Genomic DNA, 21,519 nt, shown 5'->3' on the forward strand with positions numbered 1-21,519 from the left:
TGAAAATATTTATATGGAGTGTGTGTCTGTGTACATATATATGTACACGTGTGTCTCCATAAATATTTATATGTACATGTTTATTTACGCCTCCATGTAAGTATATATGTGCATATACATATATATCCATATGCATGTGTGCGTATACTTATATATATATATATATATATATATTATATATATATATATATATAATTATGTGTATTTCTTCTATCTTAATGAATAAAAATTCTTCTAATAGAATAAATGGGTTAATAGAAACCAATGTAGCAAAGAACACAAAATAACTGGTTTAGTTCCTGTTTTTAAGGCAGGAACTCCTTGAAATTTTGGGTATTTGAGTATATTTAAGAATTTAAGGATTGGAGAAAACGCATGTTATAATTGCATACTTGTATTCCTACATATGTTTCAAAGGATTACAACCTGTGTGATCCATAGGGATCTTTGATATTAAAATTGTAACCTTCTCATCAAGGAAAGCATGGGAATCATCTTAAACGTAAGACATTATGACTGATTATGAAAACAATAGATGGATAAGGTTATGACTTGATTCATTTGAAAAAAACCGTTAGAGAATTGGACGCTGCCGGATAGTGGGTTGGACAACACATACCAATCAATGTGTAAGAGCGTACATGCATACATAAATACACATACACAAACACACATATACATGCATACTGATACACACACACACACATCATCATCATCATCATCATCGTTTAACGTCCGCTTTCCATGCTAGCATGGGTTGGACGATTTGACTGAGGACTGGTGAAACCGGATGGCAACACCAGGCTCCAGTCTAATTTGGCAGTTTCTACAGCTGGATGCCCTTCCTAACGCCAACCACTCAGAGTGTACCACACATACATACACATGTGCACCTGTATATACATATGTATACATATATATATACATATATATATATACATATACACACACACACACATATATATATACATATATATATATGTATACACACTCATACGTCCACATTTATACATATGCACATACGTACCCACGCATATACAAATATACACATGTGTGCGTGTCCCCATATACACGTATGTATCCATCTACATATACACACATGTATAAATAGAAATATATTCATACACATAGCTATACATCTACGCCTATTACCTAATCAAATAAACAGATTCGCATATACATATACATACATGTATACATACGTAAACACATGCATGCACATACATACATACAAATACATATACATACACATATATATATATATACATATATACATATATATGTGTATATATAAAAGAAAAATACCTCAAGTGTTTTATATATACATACATACACACACCCATATACATACATCCACATATCCATATATGTGTGTGTGCATGCATACATATACATATACACACACATACATATACATACATATATATTTTTTCGTACACACACACACACACACATACACATATATACACATACACACATGTACGCATACATATACATACATAAACACACATACATACATACATATATACATACACACACATATACATGTAGAAATATGCACTTACATACAGAACCTAATAACGTATATATATATGGTTTTATACAAATACATACACAATTATACATGCTTACATATACGTAGATTTGTACACATATACACACACACACATATATATATATATATATATATATATATATATATATATATACTTACAAACATACATACACCCCCTCCCCATACATGTAAACATACATACACACAGATACACTCATCCACACACCTATATACCCATATACATACATATATATATATATACATACACATACATACATACATATATATACATATATATACATAACCTTATCCATCTATTGTTTTCATAATCGGTCATAATGTCTTACGCTTAAGATGATTCCCATGCTTTCCTTGATGAGAAGGTTACAATTTTAATATCAAAGATCCCTATGGATCACACAGGTTGTAATCCTTTGAAACAAATGTAGGAATAAAGTATGCAATTATAACATGTGTTTTCTCCAATCCTTAAATTCTTATATATATATATATATATATATATATATATATATATATATATATATGTATATATGTATATTTATATACACTTGAAAACACGGGGCTTAGGGTTTAGAGTGTTGGACTGACATTGTTCAGTTTGTGGGTTCAAATCTCAGAGGAGGAGGCTTGTTGCTTTGCTGAGCCAGGTATTTCACACACACACACACACGCACATGCAATTTTTTTGTTGTTCATATTTTCCTCCTTGTTTAATATTTTTAATTAGTGAATAATAAATTCTTAAACTGACCAGGGGTTTCTTCCCCCACCCACCACCCTTTAACAAAGTACTTGGCAGCAAACGAGCCTTTCACCCCCATTACACCTCACTCCCCCATCCTTCCTTTTCTGATTTCACTTGATCCTTTCCCCCCCCCCCCCATTCTTTTCTGACAATGGACTACGATGTATCACCCTTCACTCATTCTTTGAAACTCCATCCTTTTCATTTCATTCGGCCAGTGTATTTATGAATTTAATAGATGAAATGTTGCAGGCTCTTAGTTGATATTTGTTGTTGATGTTGTTGTTGTTGCTGCTGTTGTTGTTGCCCTTCTCTTTCTTGCCCCTGCATACTAACTTGTAATAAAACAGAAATCTGTTCAGGTAAAATGGTTTATTCCATCCCTCCATAGCGTTAGTTTTTGTTTTTTTTCTTCCCTCCCCCACTGACTTGATAAAAAATCTGTCAGCTTGAGAATTTTAGTTTGAAAGCATTGTTAGAATTTTTTTTTTTTTTTTTTTTTGTAATATTAAATAATAATACAAATTGTGTGTGTGTGTGTGTGTGTGTGTGTGTGTATCTGTCTGTCTGTCTGTCTGTGTAGGAGTGACAGTGAAAGAGGTAGAAATAACGAAGGAACGAGGTGTGGTTTATTGGTTTTTTGGGTGAAAAAAAAAAAAAAATGTCTGTGTATGAGTGTAAATATGGTGAAATGGAAACAAAGAGATTTAGAAAAAAATTGAAATGTAAAAAAGAAAAAAAAAAAAAAATGAAAATGTGTGAAAGAGAGGGAAGGTAAAAAAAAAGAGAGAAGGAGAATAAGGAGTATCTGTAACATTGTTACTTTATTGTGAATGATTATGAAAGAATGAATCACAAGAAATACTAATAAATGACTTAGATTCATGAATTGTGTTGTGTTGTTTTCATTCCCATAGTTAAACTGTTGATTTTATTTTCTTGGTCTTTGTCAAAGCTTGTAACAACATTCATAAACATTCATAACATCCATAAACCATAAGCTTTGCATTTTAAGATTTAGTTTTTAATGCCCCATATCTCCTTGTAAGTAACAAAGCTGTCAACAACATTTTTCTTTCTCTCTGTCTGTTTTTGTTTCGTCTGAAGAAAGGAAGAGGCTATGTCATGCTCATCTACTTTGCAAACCTTTCAAGACTGCTGAAATCAATAACATTCGGCATGTTTGTGTGAAAGTCGACATTTGACAAAAGAATGACTGGGCATAGTGGTTAGAGCAGGACCCAAAGGAGGTGATCGACACCATGTGGACAACAAAAGGGGGAGAGGTTAGTGTGAGAAGTGGCATGACACTAAGCTAGCTTTGAAGAATAGAGGCCAATGTTGTAGTAGTAGTAGTAGTAGAAATGACAGAGAGAAGACACAGCTCGATTGTAGCCAAAAGTTGGAATGTGTTGGTGAGCGACAACATGTCAGTCAGTCAAATGAGTTGCCATATTCTGTTTTAGGATGTTCTGTGTGTATAGCAGCAGCGTTGTACCAAATGCTCCATTGTAGGTTTCAGTTATACTTTGTAGAGTGTTAGTTGATTGCTGGGGAATCTTGAAGTACTTTCCAGTTTTGAAAAGGATGGCCAGTCTTCGTCATGCAATCCTTTTTGTGCTCTTTTTACTCCTCGGACTCATAAGGCTGGTTACCTACTTTTCACGGCATATAAGTGATTGAGGTTATGACATTCCTTCTGAACAGGACTGACACTGGTCTGTTGTAGGGTTCAAAACCACCAATTTTTTTAGGGGAGGGGGAAAGTCGATTACATTGACCCAAGTACCTAACTGGTACTTTATTTTATTTTATAGTATTCAAAGCAATTTTGTTTGACTTGATGGGTCTTCTACTCAGGTATGACCATAATGCCAAAGGCCTTGGTTATTGCCTCTGTGAGGCCCAACATTCGAAAGGAACTCAGCCACTTTGCCTCCATGAGGCCCAATGCTCAAAAGGAACCCAGTCACCTTGCCTCTGTGAGGCCCAACACTCAAAAAAGGAATTCGGCCACTTTGCCTCCATGAGGCCCAATGCTCAAAAGGAACTCGGTCACCTTGCCTTTGTGAGGCCCAACACTCAAAAAGGAACTCAGCCACTTTGCCTCCATGAGGCCCAATGCTCAAGAGGAACTCGGTCATCTTGCCTTTGTGAGGCCCAACACTCAAAAAGGAACTCAGTCACAAACTCTCAAATGGCCTAGTGATGGACTGAAAAGGTATTTTAAAAAATTGCTCATAGGTGCTGGCATGCTTTTGTGTTTAAGAAGTTCGTTTGCCAATCACATTCTTTCAGGTTCAGTACTACTGCCTGGTGCCTTTGGCAAATGTCTTCTATAACTCCAGACTGAATGAATTTGATAGAACGAAACTGCGTGGAAGTGGGGGCTGCAATCTGATGACTGAAACAAGTGAAAAAATAAAAGAAACAAGTACACTTACAATAGGTGAGCATTTGTGTTTATCCCTGAACTGGTTCGCTTGACAAGCAGTATTGGTTGCTTTATGTCGGTGTAATTTAGCAGTTCAGCTAAAGAGTTTGATAGAATAAGATTCAGACTTTAAAAATAAGCACTAAGGTCGATCTAATCTACTAAACCCTTTACAGTGGTACCCTGGCATTGTCGTAGACCAGTGGTTCTCTAAGTGGGCGGTATTGCACCCCTGGGGGCAGTGGAAAGTTCCAAGGGGCCATTGAAAAAAAAGTGGGGCGATAGTGGGGTAGTGATTCATGTAAAAACAAACAAAATAATGGGTTTGTTAGGTTAAGTTTTATTTGTGAAATACAGTTGCTTTGAATTTGCTTCAGAAAGAGTTCTATATTTGTGATGGTTAGTTGGGGTGGAGGCGCTAGGAATGTGGCCTGGGTGTCAGGGGTGCAGCAACCTGAAAAAGTTTGGGAACCACTGTCACAGACCAATGACTGTTGTTGTTGGCCCTCCGTCGCTTACGACGTCGAGGGTTCCAGTTGATCCGATCAACGGAACAGCCTACTCGTGAAATTAACGTGCAAGTGGCTGAGCACTCCACAGACACGTGTACCCGTAACATAGTTTTCAGAGATATTCAGCGTGACACAGTGTGACAAGGCTGACCCTTTGAATTACAGGTACAACAGAAACAGGAAGAAAGAGTGAGAGAAAGTTGTGGTGAAAGAGTACAGCAGGGTTCGCCACCATCCCCTGCCTGGGCCTTGTGAAGCTTTGGGTGTTTTCGCTCAATAAACACTCACAACGCCCGCGAAATCGAAATCGAAACCGCGATCCTATGACTGTGAATCCGCTGCCCTAACCACTGGGCCATTGCACCTCCACTCCAATGACTGTAGTAAGTGAATAAAAGAAATGTAGTCTGGTTAGACAGTGGATTGTGCTGTAAACATCCAAAGGATTAGGAGTTGTTCTGAAATATAGGGGTGTATTAATAGAATGGAATGGGTTTATGACATCGGAGGCATAGTTTATTTAACCTATCTTAATTCCCCATGATATCTATACATTTCTGTGGACATAATTATCATCGTTCTTTAGCATCCGCTTTCTCTGCTGGCATGGATTGGGCGGTTTGATAGGAGTTGGTAGCCAGAAGACTGCGCCAAGCTTCTCTGTCTGCTTTGGCATGGTGTCTATGGTTGGACGTCCTTCTTATTTCCAACCACTTTATGGAGTATACTGGGTGCTTTTTATGTGGCAGCAGCATCAGTGAGGTCACCAAATAACTTGCAAGACAAAACTCCTCCACTGAAGGAGGTGGCTTTAGGTGATAAGAGGTTTAGTGTATGATAGAGGGACTGTAAAAGGTGTCTTGATGTAGAGAGATATGCCGGTATCTCTGTTGGAAAGAGAGAGAGGTTGAGAAGATTGTAAAGATGTCGAGGTGTACTTTTAAGTTACACGGGTGAAGGTGTATATAAGTGAAGTGGTGTAGAACATTCATCGGATGAGTGGACAGCTAAGTTTGCCAGAGTTCAAAAGGAGTGGGAGGTGGAGTAGAGGGGAATGCAGTGAGCAGGTAGGTGAAGGGTGGGAGAGGATGTTAGGAAGATACGTTGTGGAGGGAGATTTGTTAGGGACGGGTTGTGCGCAAGTAAGTTAATGAGAGGAGAGTGGGAGATAGAGAGGGATGGCAATGAAGTGAGTGGTAAACACGGTTGGAGGTTCTGGGGTGCTTACACATGACGGTGAGTAGTGTCAACTTACTGCCATATTCTTTGTTATTTTTTCCCTTTCAAGAGTTGAAAAATAGCTGGTTGTAAAATCTCAAGAGGAGATCAGAGTGGTAACTATACTAACAAGTAAAGTCATTCACCACGTCAGAGTGGCTGTTCCATGCTACTACTAGTTCAACCCCAGGCAGATCTTCTGCCAGTGGTTAAATTAGTAGTAGCATAGAACAGCCTTTACTAGTTAAAAAGAACAAATTTCAGAAAAAAGTCATATGGCTCTCTCTCTTTTACTTGTTTCAGTCATTTGACTGTGGCCATGCTGGAGCACCGCCTTTTGTCGAGCAAATCAACCCCAAGACTTATTCTTTGGAAGCCTAGTACTTATTCTATCGGTCTCTTATGCCGAACCGGTAAGTTACGGGGATGTAAACACACCAGCATCGGTTGTCAAGTGATATTGGGGGGACAAGCACAGACACACAAACATATACACACACATACATATATATATATATATATATATATATATATATATATATATACGGCAGGCTTCTTTCAGTTTCCGTCTACCAAATCCACTCACAAGGCTCTGGTCGGCCCGAGGCTATAGTAGAAGACATTTGCCCAAGGCACCACACAGTGGGACTGAACCCAGAACCATGTGGTTGGTAAGCGAGCTACTTACCACACAGCCACTCCCGTGCTCTAGATCTTTCCTTAAAAAGATGTGTCTCAGTGCAAACTTCCAGTCACACAAGTGCAAAAGTGCAGCCTATAGCATGGGACATAATTTAGTATTCCGTTGGTTACTATGATGCACTCATCATAGTAACTCAAAGGGTCAGCCTTGTCACACTGTTCCAGTTGATCAGATCAATGGAACAGTCTCCTCGAGAAATTAACATGCAGGCGCAGGAGTGGTTGTGTGGTAAGTAGCTTGTTTACCAACCACATGGTTCAGGGTTCAGTCCCACTGAGTGGCACCTTGGGCAAGTATCTTCTTCCATAGCCTCGGGCCAACCAAAGCCTTGTGAGTGGATTTGGTAGACGGAAACTGGAAGAAGCCTGCCGTATATATATATATGTGTGTGTGTGTGTGTGTGTGTGTGTGTGTGTTTGTGTGTCTGTGTTTGTTCCCCCCACAATATCGCTTGACAACCGGTGCTGGTGTGTTTATGTCCCCGTAACTTAGTGGTTTGGCAAAAGAGTCCGATAGAATAAGTACTAGGCTTACAAAGAATAAGTCCTGGGGTCAATTTGCTCGACTAAAGGCGGTGCTCCAGCATGGCTGCAGTCAAACGACTGAAACAAGTAAAAGAGAGTATGCAATTGGTTAAGTGACTCCACAGACACGCGTACCTTAATGTAGTTCTCAGAAAGATTTACTGTGACACAATGGGACAAGACCGGCCATTTGTATTACAAGTACTGGAGCAACATGAAATAAAATGTCTTGATCAAGAGCAGAATGTGTCGCTGGGAATTGAATTCACAACCATATGATCCTGAGCTGATTACTCTAACCACTAAGCCACTCACATTCACACCTGGAACATTCATGTGTACAAACATACATAAACAGATTCGCATAAAAGTGCTAAACACTGTTTTAAGAGTGTTAGATTAAGAGTCTAAGCACATATAGCGTGAGTTAAGTGACAAGCTGTTTACTGCTTTAAATAATAACCACATGTACAAGGAATGAATACCTAGCCAAGCATAGAAAAATGCTAAACATGCTCAGTATAAGCCACCTGACATCTAAGTTACTTCTTTATACAATTATATGCACAATGAATAGATATCTAGCAACATGTTTAACAATAAACACCTAACAAAGAGACTTATTCTATTTTCTGGAATGCGTTGAGTTGAGTTGCAGAGGGAATAGTCTTTTAAGATAGATTGTCTGGCTTCCGTGCCAGTGGCACGTAAAAAGCACCATTTGAGTGTGATTGTTACCAATGTCGCCTTACTGGCACCTGTGCTGGTGGCACGTGAAAAAACATTCAAGTGAGATCATTGCCAGTGCCGCTGGACTGGCTCCTGTGCAGGTGGCACATAAAAAACACCATTTTGAGCGTGGCTGTTGCCAGTACTGCCTGACTGGCTCTCGTGCCGGTGGCATGTAAAAGCACCCACTACACTCCTGGAGTGGTTGGCGTTAGGAAGGGCATCCAGCTGTAGAAACTCTGCCAGATCAGATTGGAGCCTGGTGCAGCCATCCTGTTCACCAGTCCTCAGTCAAATCGTCCAACCCATGCTAGCATGGAAAGCGGACATTAAACAATGATGATGATGATGATGATGTTCAGTGTATGACCAAGAAATGTACTATTTGAATGAGTAGGTCTTGTCCAAAAGCATCTCGGTAGATCTATGTGCAAAATCATCTTTCTTTCTCTCTCATCGAAGTACAGCTTATTTCAGACCACATTGTGCAATATATGACTTATTAGGATCTTTTCAGTTTGGCTGCCAATTTTCGAAAATTCAAAGTTTAATTAAGATTTGGTACATTAATGTAGTTTTCCAAGCTGAATCTCAGGAGATATTTCACTTTTCTCAGAAATTAAAAAAAAAATAGTTATAGAGGTTTAAAGTACACTTGTTTCCCGTGCAGCATGGGCTTAAGGACTTCACCATGCTCCCTTTTTTTTAATGGTTTACTTATAAGCAAAAGAACCATACCCGCATACCCTTTCAGGCATCTTGTGACTGATTGTATGAAGTTATCCTTAAACTAGACGTCTGACCTAAATGCTTGCAACATAGAAGATTTGATTAAAAGCACCAGAATAGTCAAGTGATGGCCATGGATCAAACCAGCCACTTACAAACAGGAATGGCTCTCCTAGGCAGATTTTGCTCAGTCTCTGTGTACCTAATTTTGGTCACATTGCTTTGGTTAATACGAGGATATACTACAAGAGTTTTGCTCATGCAATGGGAACAAACCAAAAAGCCAGGTATTTAGGAAACGAATGTTATAACCAAACGATCACGCTTGTGTAGTTAACTTGAAGCAGGTTGGCTTGATGGAACCTATACCACTGGAACCCTACTCTCAGAAAATCCAAAGCAAATAAGACAGCTTTTACTTGGTTGTTCAACATAGAAAATAAACAGGTAAATCATCTTTAAATCCACACCCTGTCATTTGTAAAACTTATAAATTGGTTGGTTGTGATCCTAGACATTCTGTACGTCAAAAAGATTTTTTAAAAAATAAGAAAAAGAAAACAAAAAGAAAAATGGTGGGAATGTTACACTTTTGATCATTGGTCTGCTCAGTCAAGCTTATATCCTGTTGTATTTCCACCTGTATTAGTAAAGTGTCCTTGTGTTTTCATTGCTGATTCATAAGATCAAAGGTGATAACAGGGTTTTTCCTGAATATCATATGGTTCACTTGCTATCAATTCCGGTATCATTTCTTGTCAAAAAGTTAGCTTTGGCTTGACCTGGACTATAATAGAAGACACTTGCTAAAGGTGTCATGCAGTAGGACTGAAACCAGAACCATGTAACTGGGAGGCAAACTTCTTATCACACACCCACACCTGTCTGCAATTAATTTATTATTGCTACAGTTCACAAAATTTTAACTCCTACCTTAGCTTTACCTATAATTTAAAGCTCTATTATCTCTAGTATTCTTGTTACCCTGTTTGTTCAGCTTTAAATGTTTTTGTTTTTATGTTCGTTATTCTCGATCCCGTAGAGATTATAATGGACACTAGCTCTGTTGAACATCGAAAACGTCTGGTGTAATGTACAGACGTAAATATTAGTTTCTTTTCTCATTTCCACATTGTAGGGTAGTGCTTTACCATTTCTGTTTTAGCTGCTTACTTGCATGCATGCACATGAGTGTCTCACAGATATATGACATAATGGTATATTAACTGTCACACATAGCAATGTGTGAAGGTACATAGCATAATGGTTAAGGGTAATCGGCTTACGGTTGTAAGTTTGTGAGTTCAATTCCCACTGGTGCATTGCTTCAGTTCACTCAACTGGCAAAAATGAGTTGTATCTGTAATTTAAAGGGCCATAAATACATATATGATGGGCTTCCAAACAGTTTCCGTCTACCAAATCCACTCACAAGACATCAATTGGCCCAAAACTATAGTAGAAGACACTCACCCAATATACTGCACAGTGTGATTGAACCTGAAACCTCATAGGGTGCAAAGCGAGTTTCTTAGCTACGATTGCAGTTTAAACTCAAATTTCCGACAAAAAAAAAAAAAAAAAATATATATATATATATAAAAGATAATAAGAGTGAAAAAACTACAGAAGGCTTGTGTTACATGGTTAAAGTATATATTTAAATTATGTCAGAAAAATGTTATAAAATTTTTTTTGGTATATAAACATTGTATTTGGAGAAATAACCAGTTTCGTGTTGTCTTTTCAAATTTCTCTACTTCATTGCAACGTGTTCGCTCCAGTAAAATGTTATAACATTTTTCTGACATAATTTAAATATATACTTTAACCATGTAACACAAGCCTTCTGTAGTTTTTTCACTCTTATTATCTTTTATACATCCAACCACGTGCTTCCACATACCAACTTTCTCACACACACATATATATATATATATATATATATAAAAAACAACTTCCATAAAAAAAAATAACAAAAAACCCAGGTAAAGGAACTGAATGAGTCGTATCTCTTCTGCAGAGTTTGCTATAAGTTCCTACTGTTGCTAATCATCATCATCATCATCATCGTTTAACGTCCGCCTTCCATGCTAGCATGGGTTGGACGATTTGACTGAGGACTGGTGAAACCGGATGGCAACACCAGGCTCCAATCTAATTTGGCAGAGTTTCTACAGCTGGATGCCCTTCCTAACGCCAACCACTCAGAGAGTGTAGTGGGTGCTTTTACGTGTCACCTGCACGAAAACGGCCACGCTCGAAATGGTGTCTTTTATGTGCCACCCGCACAAGAGCCAGTCCAGCGGCACTGGCAACGATCTCGCTCGAAAACCCTACAAAGGCCAGTCAGGCGGTATATATATATATATATATATATATATATATATATGTCTGTACGTATTGTCGTCGTCGTTTAACGTCCGCTTTCCATGCTAGCATGGGTTGGACGATTTTACTGAGGACTGGTGAAACCAGATGGCTACACCAGGCTCCAATCTGATTTGGCAGTGTTTCTACAGCTGGATGCCCTTCCTAAAGCCAACCACTCAGAGAGTGTAGTGGGTGCTTTTACGTGTCACCCGCACGAAGGCCAGTCAGGCGGTACTGGCAAAGGCCACGCTCATCTCGCTCGAGAAACCTCATGTGTCACCCGCACAAGAGCCAGCCCAGGGGCACCAGCAACGATCCCGCTCGAAAAATCCCAGAACCCCACACAAGAGCCAGTTCAGGGGCACCGGCAACGATCTCGCTCGAAGAAATTTCATGTGTCACCAGCACGAGCCAGTCCAGGGGCACTGGCAACGATCTCGCTCGAAAAACCTCATTTGGAAACACATAAATGATGAACCACATATAAATGCAACATCTAATCAAAAGAAATAAAAGAAACCAATATTTTCGTAAGAATAAATATTTTATTCATTTATAAAACACTTTGGATATCATCGAATCATTTTCCGTTTATAGACAGATTAGCACCCACTTAGATATTAAATCTTACCTGTATTGCAACACACTCCCACAAAAATCATATAAATCAGACCGGGACTTTGTTTATTAATCATTTCCAAAAATATATGAAATATCTCTTATTTTTTTTTTTTCATTTTTTTTTTAATATCAGTATTAGCGTTAAAATTTAGTGAAAACCATATGAAAATAAAACAATCCCCCCAAACCATAAGATATATGTTTTCCAGAGCCTCAAAACTTGATGGAGTAGAGGACCACCACCCCAAACATCAAAGTCTTGTGTGTTATCATTAGTGTTGAACTGAAACAACGGTCAAAGTGAAATTTAAATTGATAAAAATTTCGTTGGCATCCAGGGCCTGTGTGGTGCATTTTTTCTCAAGAGGGTTATTGAGTTTGGGTCAGAAATCTACCTTTATAAAATACACAAGGACAACAAGCCAGTGAGGGAGTATTTAGATCATTGGTTTGCTACCATTTTTTACTAATGGACCCAGGTGATCCTATTTTCCTCAGGTGGATCCTCATAGCCATACAATGTTTAAAAATCTTGCTATATTTTTATAATTAAATATTATTAGGAAATGTATAAAAAAAAGATTGTTAAAGCATTTTGTGTATTGTAAAAAAGTATGACCAATTTATTGCACATGCAAAAAAAATCTTATATCGATCCCAAAGGTCATATGTACGGACCCTAGTTGAGAACCACTGGTTTAGATGGTTGCTAGATCTGCAAGAAATAGCAGCCAAACCTCTCTCAATTCACACTTTAGTTAAGCACACTTTAGTTAAGCACACTTTAGAAAAATGTCTAAGACATAAAAAAGGGATAACACAGAAAATAGCACTGTTTGGCACTGCACACATATTACAGAGTAGTTTCAATTCAATAAAAGAAAAATTGCAAAACAAATCACTTGTCTATACCCAAGGCACACGGTGCTGCACATGGTAGTACATTGAAAGACACCTAATTAATTACAGAAAGACAACTAATTAATAATGATAATAATAACCCTTTCTGCTATAGGCATATGGCCTGGAGTTTTGGGAGAAGAGGTAAGTTGATTACATCAACCCCAGTGTTCAGCAGGTACTTATTTTAATCAACCCTGAAAGAATGAAAAGCAAAATCGTCCTTAATGGAATTTGAACTCAGAATGCAAAGAGACAGAAGAAATGCTGCTAAGAATTTTGTTCGATGTACTAACAGTTCTGTCAGCTCACTGCCATAATAGTAATAATAATAATAATAATAATAATAATAATCCTTTTGACTAAAGGCACAAGGCCTGAAATTTGGGGAGAGGGGACTAGTCGATTACATTGACTCCAGTGTTTCACTGGTAATTAAATTATTGACCCCGAAAGGATGAAAGGCAAAGTTGATATTGGCAGAATTTGAACTCAGAACGTAGCAACAGGTGAAATGCTGCTAAGCTTTTCGTCCAGCGGACTTACCATTCTGCCAGCTCACTGCCTTAACGATAATGATAATAATAATAATAATAATAAGAAGAAGAAGAAGAATGGCTTTAAATTTTGGCACAAGGCCAACAATTTCGAGGGGAGGAGGTAAGTCAATTTCATTGACCCCCAGTAGTCAACTGGTACTTATTTTATCGATCTCGAAAGGATGAAAGGTAAGGTCAACCTTGGCGGAATTTGAACTCCAACAATAATATAATAATGATATTATATCTACTACTACTACTACTACTACTACTACTACTACTACTACTACTACTACTAATAATAATAATAATAACAATAATAATTTTCAAATTTTAGCACAAGGCCAGCAATTTTTAAGGATGGGGTTTTTTCCTCAATTCAGTCAAGCCCAGTATTTGGGTGGTATTTTATTTTATTGATCCTGAAAGAATGAGAGGCAAAGCTGATCTCGTCAGGATTTGAATTCAAAATTTAAAGATCTGTGACAAAATACTACTATATATTTTGTCTGATGCTCTAACGGTTCTCCTAGATGATGATAATGATGGTAATGATGCTGATGATGATAATGATGGCAGTTATATGTGAAATGAAGGAGAACATAATTTCAGGGCCATTTTTTAAAAAAAGCAGCACATTCTTCAATACTGGGTCGCATTTTAGGGTCTGCGTTCCAGCATTTCTGCACCAAAGTTTTGTAATCGTCTGGAGGTTTTTCGGCCAATTGGAAAGATGGTCGAAGTCCACTCTTTACAGATTCTTCGATTCCTTTCTGGATAAGTGGCTTTATATATGTAACCACATCCATTCCGTACCACATTTCCCATAGTATAATAGACAAACTATAGATGTCGGCTTTTTTACCATAGATGAATTTCCTTTCAAAGATTTCTGGGGCCATAAAACAAGGACTTCCTGCAATTGATCCAGCAATATCACGTTCGAGTTTAGAAAGACCAACATCAATAAGCTTTATGATGTTTTCTTCTGTTACCTAAAAATTGTGAGAAAGAACATATGTATATATATGTAGTAAAGACAAAAAAAAGGTAAGATTCCTTTACAGCAATAATATTATGCTGATACATGTTTCAAACAGTCCAGTAAATTATATCCATTGCACATTCAAGTTTGCATGCTTAATTGATCCATCTGTTGATCAATTAATTAACCAAATATACAGAGCTCTTTACTCTTTACTCTTTTACTTGTTTCAGTCATTTGACTGTGGCCATGCTGGAGCACCGCCTTTAGTCGAGCAAATCGACCCCAGGACTTATTCTTTGTAAGCATAGTACTTATTCTATCGATCTCTTTTGCCGAACCGATAAGTTACGGGGATGTAAACACACCAGCATCGGTTGTCAAGCGATGTTGGGGGGACAAACACAGACACACAAACACACACACACACACACACACATATATATATATATATATACATATACATATATACGACGGTCTTCTTTCAGTTTCCGTCTACCAAATCCACTCACAAGGCTTTGGTTGGCCTGAGGCTATAGTAGAAGACACTTGCCCAAAGTGCCATGCAGTGGGATTGAACCTGGAACCATGTGGTTGGTAAGCAAGCTACTTACCACACAGCCACTCCTGCGCCTAATAGCTACTCTGTTTATTGAACATCCTCTTTTTGTGCGATATCCTAAAAACAGATTTTACTCTGAAACCCTAGCTTCTAGAAATGATCCTTAAAAAAGAATATAAATATATTAAAATAAAAGAGAACTTACTAAAATGTTTTCCATTTTCAGATCACGATGGACCAAGTTTTTGTGGTGTAAGTATGCAATTGCTTCACACAGTTGTTGAACGTAATGGCAAAGATGTTTCATCACTTTTTTCTGCTTCTCTGGAATTGAATATTTCCCTGGATTCACTTGGTATTTATCATCGTCTCTTACGAAGATACTTTTTAGAGTTGTATGACAATATTCTAAAATCATCAACCACTGCAACGAACCATCTTGAAGTTTGCGATAGTTAGAACCATAATAATGAATAATATTTTTGTGTTTGATTTCTCTGCAAAAAGATTTGAGATATATTTAGAAACATTGGAACCATAAATATATTCTTATATTCCAAATAAACTTCATTTATTGAAAATGTAGGGTACTACTTAAATACAGGCGTTACATACAAAACACTTTAAATGTACACTGTGACTGTGTAATGACACCCTAACCGTAACTGTGACCCTAAAAACTAACCTTCCCCTTTATATCATTACGTAGATGAACCGAGACCACTGTATTTAAGCAGGACCTTTGTATTTAAGTAGTGCCAAATGTAGCCTGCAAAATGAAGCAGTAGTGTCACTTAGACAATACACTAGAGTCACAATCTTATTTTATACCCTCTTTCTGAGGGAAGGAAAATGTAGGATATGAAAACGCTTGGGCTTCTTTTGTAAAGGGAAAAGAATACGTGCGGGAATAAAATCCAGAGGATGGTGTGTATTATGCAGGTCTCACTTATAATATAACTAATAGTATGGATTTACTGATGACTAGTCAATGTGAGAAGATGCTTGAGCCTATACTGTACACTGCTAAAAATACAGAGGTGGGTTGAGTAAGCAATTATTATTTTTAGCTACTAATTAGAGTTCAAATTCTGTCGCAATTGACCTTGTCATGTATCATTGCATTCCTCCACCTCCTCCTTGTCGTTATTATCATCACTGTTGCCATCATCATCATCATCATCATCATCCTCATCATCATTCTTTAAAGTCTACTTTTTAAATATGTAACTCATCTGAAGTTACATAAAAAATTGCATTGCTAGGTTGTAACAATCTCAAAAATATGCGATTGGAACAATCACAACTTCTTAAAAAAAAAAATTTTTTAAATTGAAGTTTTTGTATAGCTTATCTCTGTCTCTTGGAATATGAACAGCTTCAAACTCATTCGTCTCAGAGGGCCTGCAATGCTCATCAGCTATACTTTTTTTCACAAGACTCAACAGGTAACCCCCAACCCCACCAACCTGCTACACAAATGAAATGCATATGAATGCTTTGATAAAACAGCAGATTTTCTGGGCGTACCTGAGGATACTGTCTTCTAGAAGCGTATCAGATACATTAGCAGTACTCAGCCTCTCAGACCATGCTTTCACTGCAGCTTTTTTGGCAGTATTATTTATTCTTAGCTGACAGAAATACACAGTTGCAAAACTTCCCGTTCCAAGTGGTGGTTCACCAGGCATCATTTCAATTTGCTTTAGGTCAATATCAGGAACAAATAATTCTTTCACGTAGAACATGTCGAGGCTTCCTAAATAAAACAATAAATAAAAAGGGATGTATTTAAAAATATTTGTTGGGAGTAGTGTCGAATTTTCACCTAGTTGAAGGGAGAAATTGAGAAAACCTGTGAAACCCCCACCCCCTGAAAATACATCTTCATTTATTACGAGGAGTAAATAAAATCATAACATAAACAATTAAATATAAGGAATAATAATTTCTTAAAGTATGCGTTAATCCCCATGTGGGTACATGGAGTAAATGAAATCATAACATAAACAATTAAATATAAGAAATAATAATTTCTTAAAGTATGTGTTAATCCCCATGTGGGTACATGGAGTAAATAAAATCATAACATAAACAATTAAATATAAGAAATGATAATTTCTTAAAGTATGTGTTAATCCCCATGTACCCAGAGTTTGTGGACACCCTGTATATGGGGGCACTAAAATCTTTTAAGGGCTTAGGGCCCCTATGGGTCTTAATCTGGCCCTGCACACACACACACACACACACACACACACACACTCTTTACATACTAACCTTGGAGTCTGTTACATTCTGTGATGAAGTCTGGCAACCGTTCTGAAAAGTTCTGTTCATTCTTCATAAATTCTCGTTCTATATTATCCAATAAAGCCTGATCAGCTTTGAGGAATTCAGGGAGTCTGGAACCAAGCATGTCAATATCTCTAAAGACTTTGTTGAAAAACTTGGCCAGTGTATTTTGTAGCTTCTCATGTTCCACAATACTAATGACATAATATTTAGAAACGTCTTGTAATAGTTCTTTGGTTTTAGGTTTTGATGAACCTAATATTGACTTTAATTTTTTTTTTATATCTTTTTTCTCAAGAGACACATGCCCTAAGGAACTGATATTAAATCCAATAATGGCAGTGTAAGCTTGAGAGTTGTGCTCACCCCCTCTTTTGTAAGAAAAAAAAGAAAGAGAAAATAGAAAATAGGTGAAAAATTCATAGAAGACATAAGAAACAGTAAATAAATTATACTGTTAAGCACAGTCATATTTAACATGTTCGTGTACATCTGGACATTGAAAGACAATGCACTGCGCAAGTTGTCCTCATAGACAACACTTCTTGACCATCAATGATATCACTGGACCATAGAAAACATGTATTTCTGTATTATTATGTTTCATCAGTTATGTATACTGAGCCATCTCTCTTGGCCACTAACAATTGGTTGCTCTTATATTAGAATAGCAAAAGGCACAATGGCTGGTGTGTGAAGAGTTACATCAAACTTAAATTAAATTAATTAGCAGTGTACTATAAGTATTTTTAAGTGAAATATATCTGATGAATATTAAATACTTTTCAAGCAAACTCAAAAACCTCTATTTTAGAGGATTGGAGAAATAAGAATTTTGTGATGTTTAAGACGTTTATGACGTTATGAATGTTGCAACTTTTACTCCCAAGCCCAGAAAGATGTATTTTTCTTTGTAACTATTTAAAATGAACCATTATTATAAAACAGTGACAGGCACCATAGAGCAAAAGGTAAGTTCTTGGCTAAGCAATTCTATAACCTGATTTTCACATCTGATTGTAACGATTTTTTCTTTTGCTGACATCACTAAAATGCAAACATGGCTATACATAGATGCAAGCATGGATTTATGGTTAAGAAGCTCGCTTAGCAACCAAGTGGTTTTGGACTCTTACTCACTTCGTGGCACCTATTATAGCTTCTAGCCAACCAATACCTTGTGAGTGGTTTCTCTAGAAACTGTGTGGAAGCCTGTCGTATATATGTGTGTCTTTGTGTTTGTGCTTGTCCCCACTATCATTTGACACACGGTGTTGGTTTGTTTAAGTCTTCATAACTCAGCAGATCAGCAAAGTAGACTGATATAATAAGTACCAGACTTAAGGATAAATACTGGGGAAATAAAAATAAAAACCATTGCACCAGGATTTCTTTCCTCCTATGTAAGCATGTAGAATTTATATCTCTCTTTCCTTAGACAATCCATGTCAACGTATAAGTCTGTGGGATTCTATACTAATGGTTGATGTTCAATTTAGCATTTTGCGCCATTGACAATATTGTTTACATCATAGAATCATACTATGGTCCAGTTACACGTACAAAACGGTATGGGTACTGTGTTTTATCCCTAGGTACTGTGCAAGAGGGGGGGGGGGGAAGAATGCAAATCACTGGCTTCTCGTGAATTGCATTTCTGACATCAAATTGTAACATGTATAAGGGTTTGATGAAAAAATCATAGGCTGACTATGAAGGAGTGATGCTAGAACTGTGAAATCCTGCATGCATTAGATTCAGTTCTTCTTATTAATAACTGCATTCTTTCTTTGCAGGTAAACTGATATTTGACCATTCAAAGAAGACTTGTAACTGAAAATCTACAAAATTTGGTATTGTGGTGTTAACAAGTTCCTGCAGAAAAAGGGTTTAACTCCCAAATACATTTATGCTGATATGCTTGCTGCATTGGGCAATGACGATCCAGTTTTATAAACAGTGCAAAAGCGGGCAGCTGAATTTGGGCGGAGAAGAGAGTCTTGAAGATGACCCGAGATCTCGATGCCCTGAAACTGTCACCACCGAGGAAGACATTGATTGTGTTCACGACATGTCGTCGTTGGTCTCAATGGATGCTGTGTGTGACTGTAGCTTTGAACTGTTTGATCACCCTCCTTATTCTCCTGATTTGCCCCCCCCCCCCCCACCATTTGATATCAGCTGTTCTCCAGCATGGAAAAAAATACTTGGCTGGGGACCATTAGCCCAGTGATAATCTGACGACCCGCCTAAGAAGTCAAGGCACACCACTGATACACATGTCGTATATATATGCCAAATCCCTCACAAGGCTTTGGTCAAGCTGGTGCAATAATAGAAGATATTTATCCAAGGTGCCCCACTTATACAAATACACTCCCAGTTATTTTTTTAGCAATGAATGTCATTTACCTTTGAAATATATTAGTGATTCCTTTTGGCTTGAAAGGTTTCTTCAAAGACTGCTGCAACTTCCTCGCCTCTTTGTCTCCAGCTAATGTACCTGTGGGGAAAAAAATGAAGCTTGGTATTGATATCTTCCCTCTGAGTGTCCTATAATCATTCAGAAGTCACTTATTAAACAACAAAAATAAAGATAAAGACGTCGAATAAATTAGGATCTCACAAGATCTACAGAGTTAGGAGGAACTTCTCAAGAAGCAAATACCCATCCCTACAAATTATTACTGTGTGCTAATATTCCACATGGCTTTTGAACTATTGTAGAATACATTGCATGCCAAACTCCAGTTTCTGGCCTACATACTCACTGTATTTTCTGTTTTTCCTCATTCAGAAGCTAGTTGGCTTTGTGTTGCAGGCACCCCCAATTCACTCATTTCTGTTCCTCACTAAACTCATATTGCATCCACTGCACAATATGTCCAGTCCTCCCTTCACCGGAACAGTTCCTCCACCTCTGGAATTACCTCCACCTCTGGAATTACCTCCATGTCTATGTCTTTTTCTTACCATCAACTTGCGTTTATTCAAGAGGAACATTGTGTTGATTTCACTTGTCCCTGATAGACTGGGATGGCTATGGGCCCAGCTTCTTTCTTCAGACCAAACAAATAAAATTGCATACCAACAGACATGTTTACATTGATATGTAACTCAGAAAATGATATTAGCATCGATTGGGAATGTAGCTCTACTTGGTCTTGAGATTATTATATCTTATTTTCAAGAATATGCTATCAGAATATTCTTTTCTACTCTAGGCACAAGGCCCCAAATTTTTTAAGGAGGGGCCTAGTCGATTAGATCAACCTCAATATGCCTGCTCGTGAAATTAGCATGCAAGTGACTGAGCAATTCACAGACACGTGTACCCCCAACGTATTTCTCAGGGAGACTCAGTGTGACACAGAGTATGACAAGGCTGGCCCTTTGAAATACAGGTACTACTCATTTTTGCCATCTGAGTAGACTGGAGCAACATGAAATAAAGTATCTTGCTCAAGGGCACAACGCGCCGCCGGGAATCAAACTCACGATCGTGAGCCGAATGCCCTAACCACTAAGCCACACGCCCTCACACGAATGTTTACAATACATACATAAGGTATATGAGTAAATAATCCCAAATAGAATTTTAGACAATTAAGCCAGTGCTGCTGTGAATAATTTAGTTTGCATATCTGTGTTTTTGATGGTTTTTCATTAAGTAAACAGGTCAATGTTTACATCTTTCATTCACAACATATTGTGAATAAGAAATTCTGTAACAAAAACTTATATATTACTAAGCCTTAGAAAAAGTTCTTATACAGTTATTTATCACAACTAAATTTCGGAGTGTAAGGGTAAATATCCAATCTCTTTCTCTGCTATTCTTAGTTTTATTGCACCCAAATTTACTGTAAGGTACCAACTACATTTGACACTTTCAAAGTTTGTTTATAAGATGTTGTCACATTCGAAAAGCTATAATTTAGCATTAAAATTAAGAGCATTTTTTTTTATGTCAGGGGCCATTTAGCATAATGGTAGAACACTCAGCTGGTATCTAAGGGGTACAGGTTCAATTCCCATAGCCACCACCTGGCTACTTTTTTTCCCATTAGGTAA

The 21,519-nt window shown here is 37.5% G+C and overlaps 1 protein-coding gene across 2 annotated transcripts in view; it reads right to left on the bottom strand.

Annotated features, from left to right (window-relative positions):
- Positions 1-12,068: 12,068 nt before the first annotated feature.
- Positions 12,069-21,519, bottom strand: part of LOC106883634 (uncharacterized) — a 38,947-nt gene continuing 29,496 nt past the window's right edge. For both annotated transcript variants that reach the window (XM_014934729.3, XM_089357078.1), the window contains exons 9-13: positions 19,858-19,948; positions 17,431-17,816; positions 16,681-16,909; positions 15,356-15,647; positions 12,069-14,598 (exon numbers count right to left, since the gene is read on the bottom strand). In XM_014934729.3, coding sequence (XP_014790215.1) covers positions 14,212-14,598; positions 15,356-15,647; positions 16,681-16,909; positions 17,431-17,816; positions 19,858-19,948 — 1,385 coding nt within the window. In that variant the 3' untranslated portion in view covers positions 12,069-14,211. The remainder of the gene's footprint in view (positions 14,599-15,355; positions 15,648-16,680; positions 16,910-17,430; positions 17,817-19,857; positions 19,949-21,519) is intronic.

Source organism: Octopus bimaculoides, chromosome 9, assembly GCF_046866305.1.
Source record: "Octopus bimaculoides isolate indiv1 chromosome 9, ASM4686630v1, whole genome shotgun sequence".
In the NCBI taxonomy this organism is placed as follows: domain Eukaryota; kingdom Metazoa; phylum Mollusca; class Cephalopoda; order Octopoda; family Octopodidae; genus Octopus; species Octopus bimaculoides.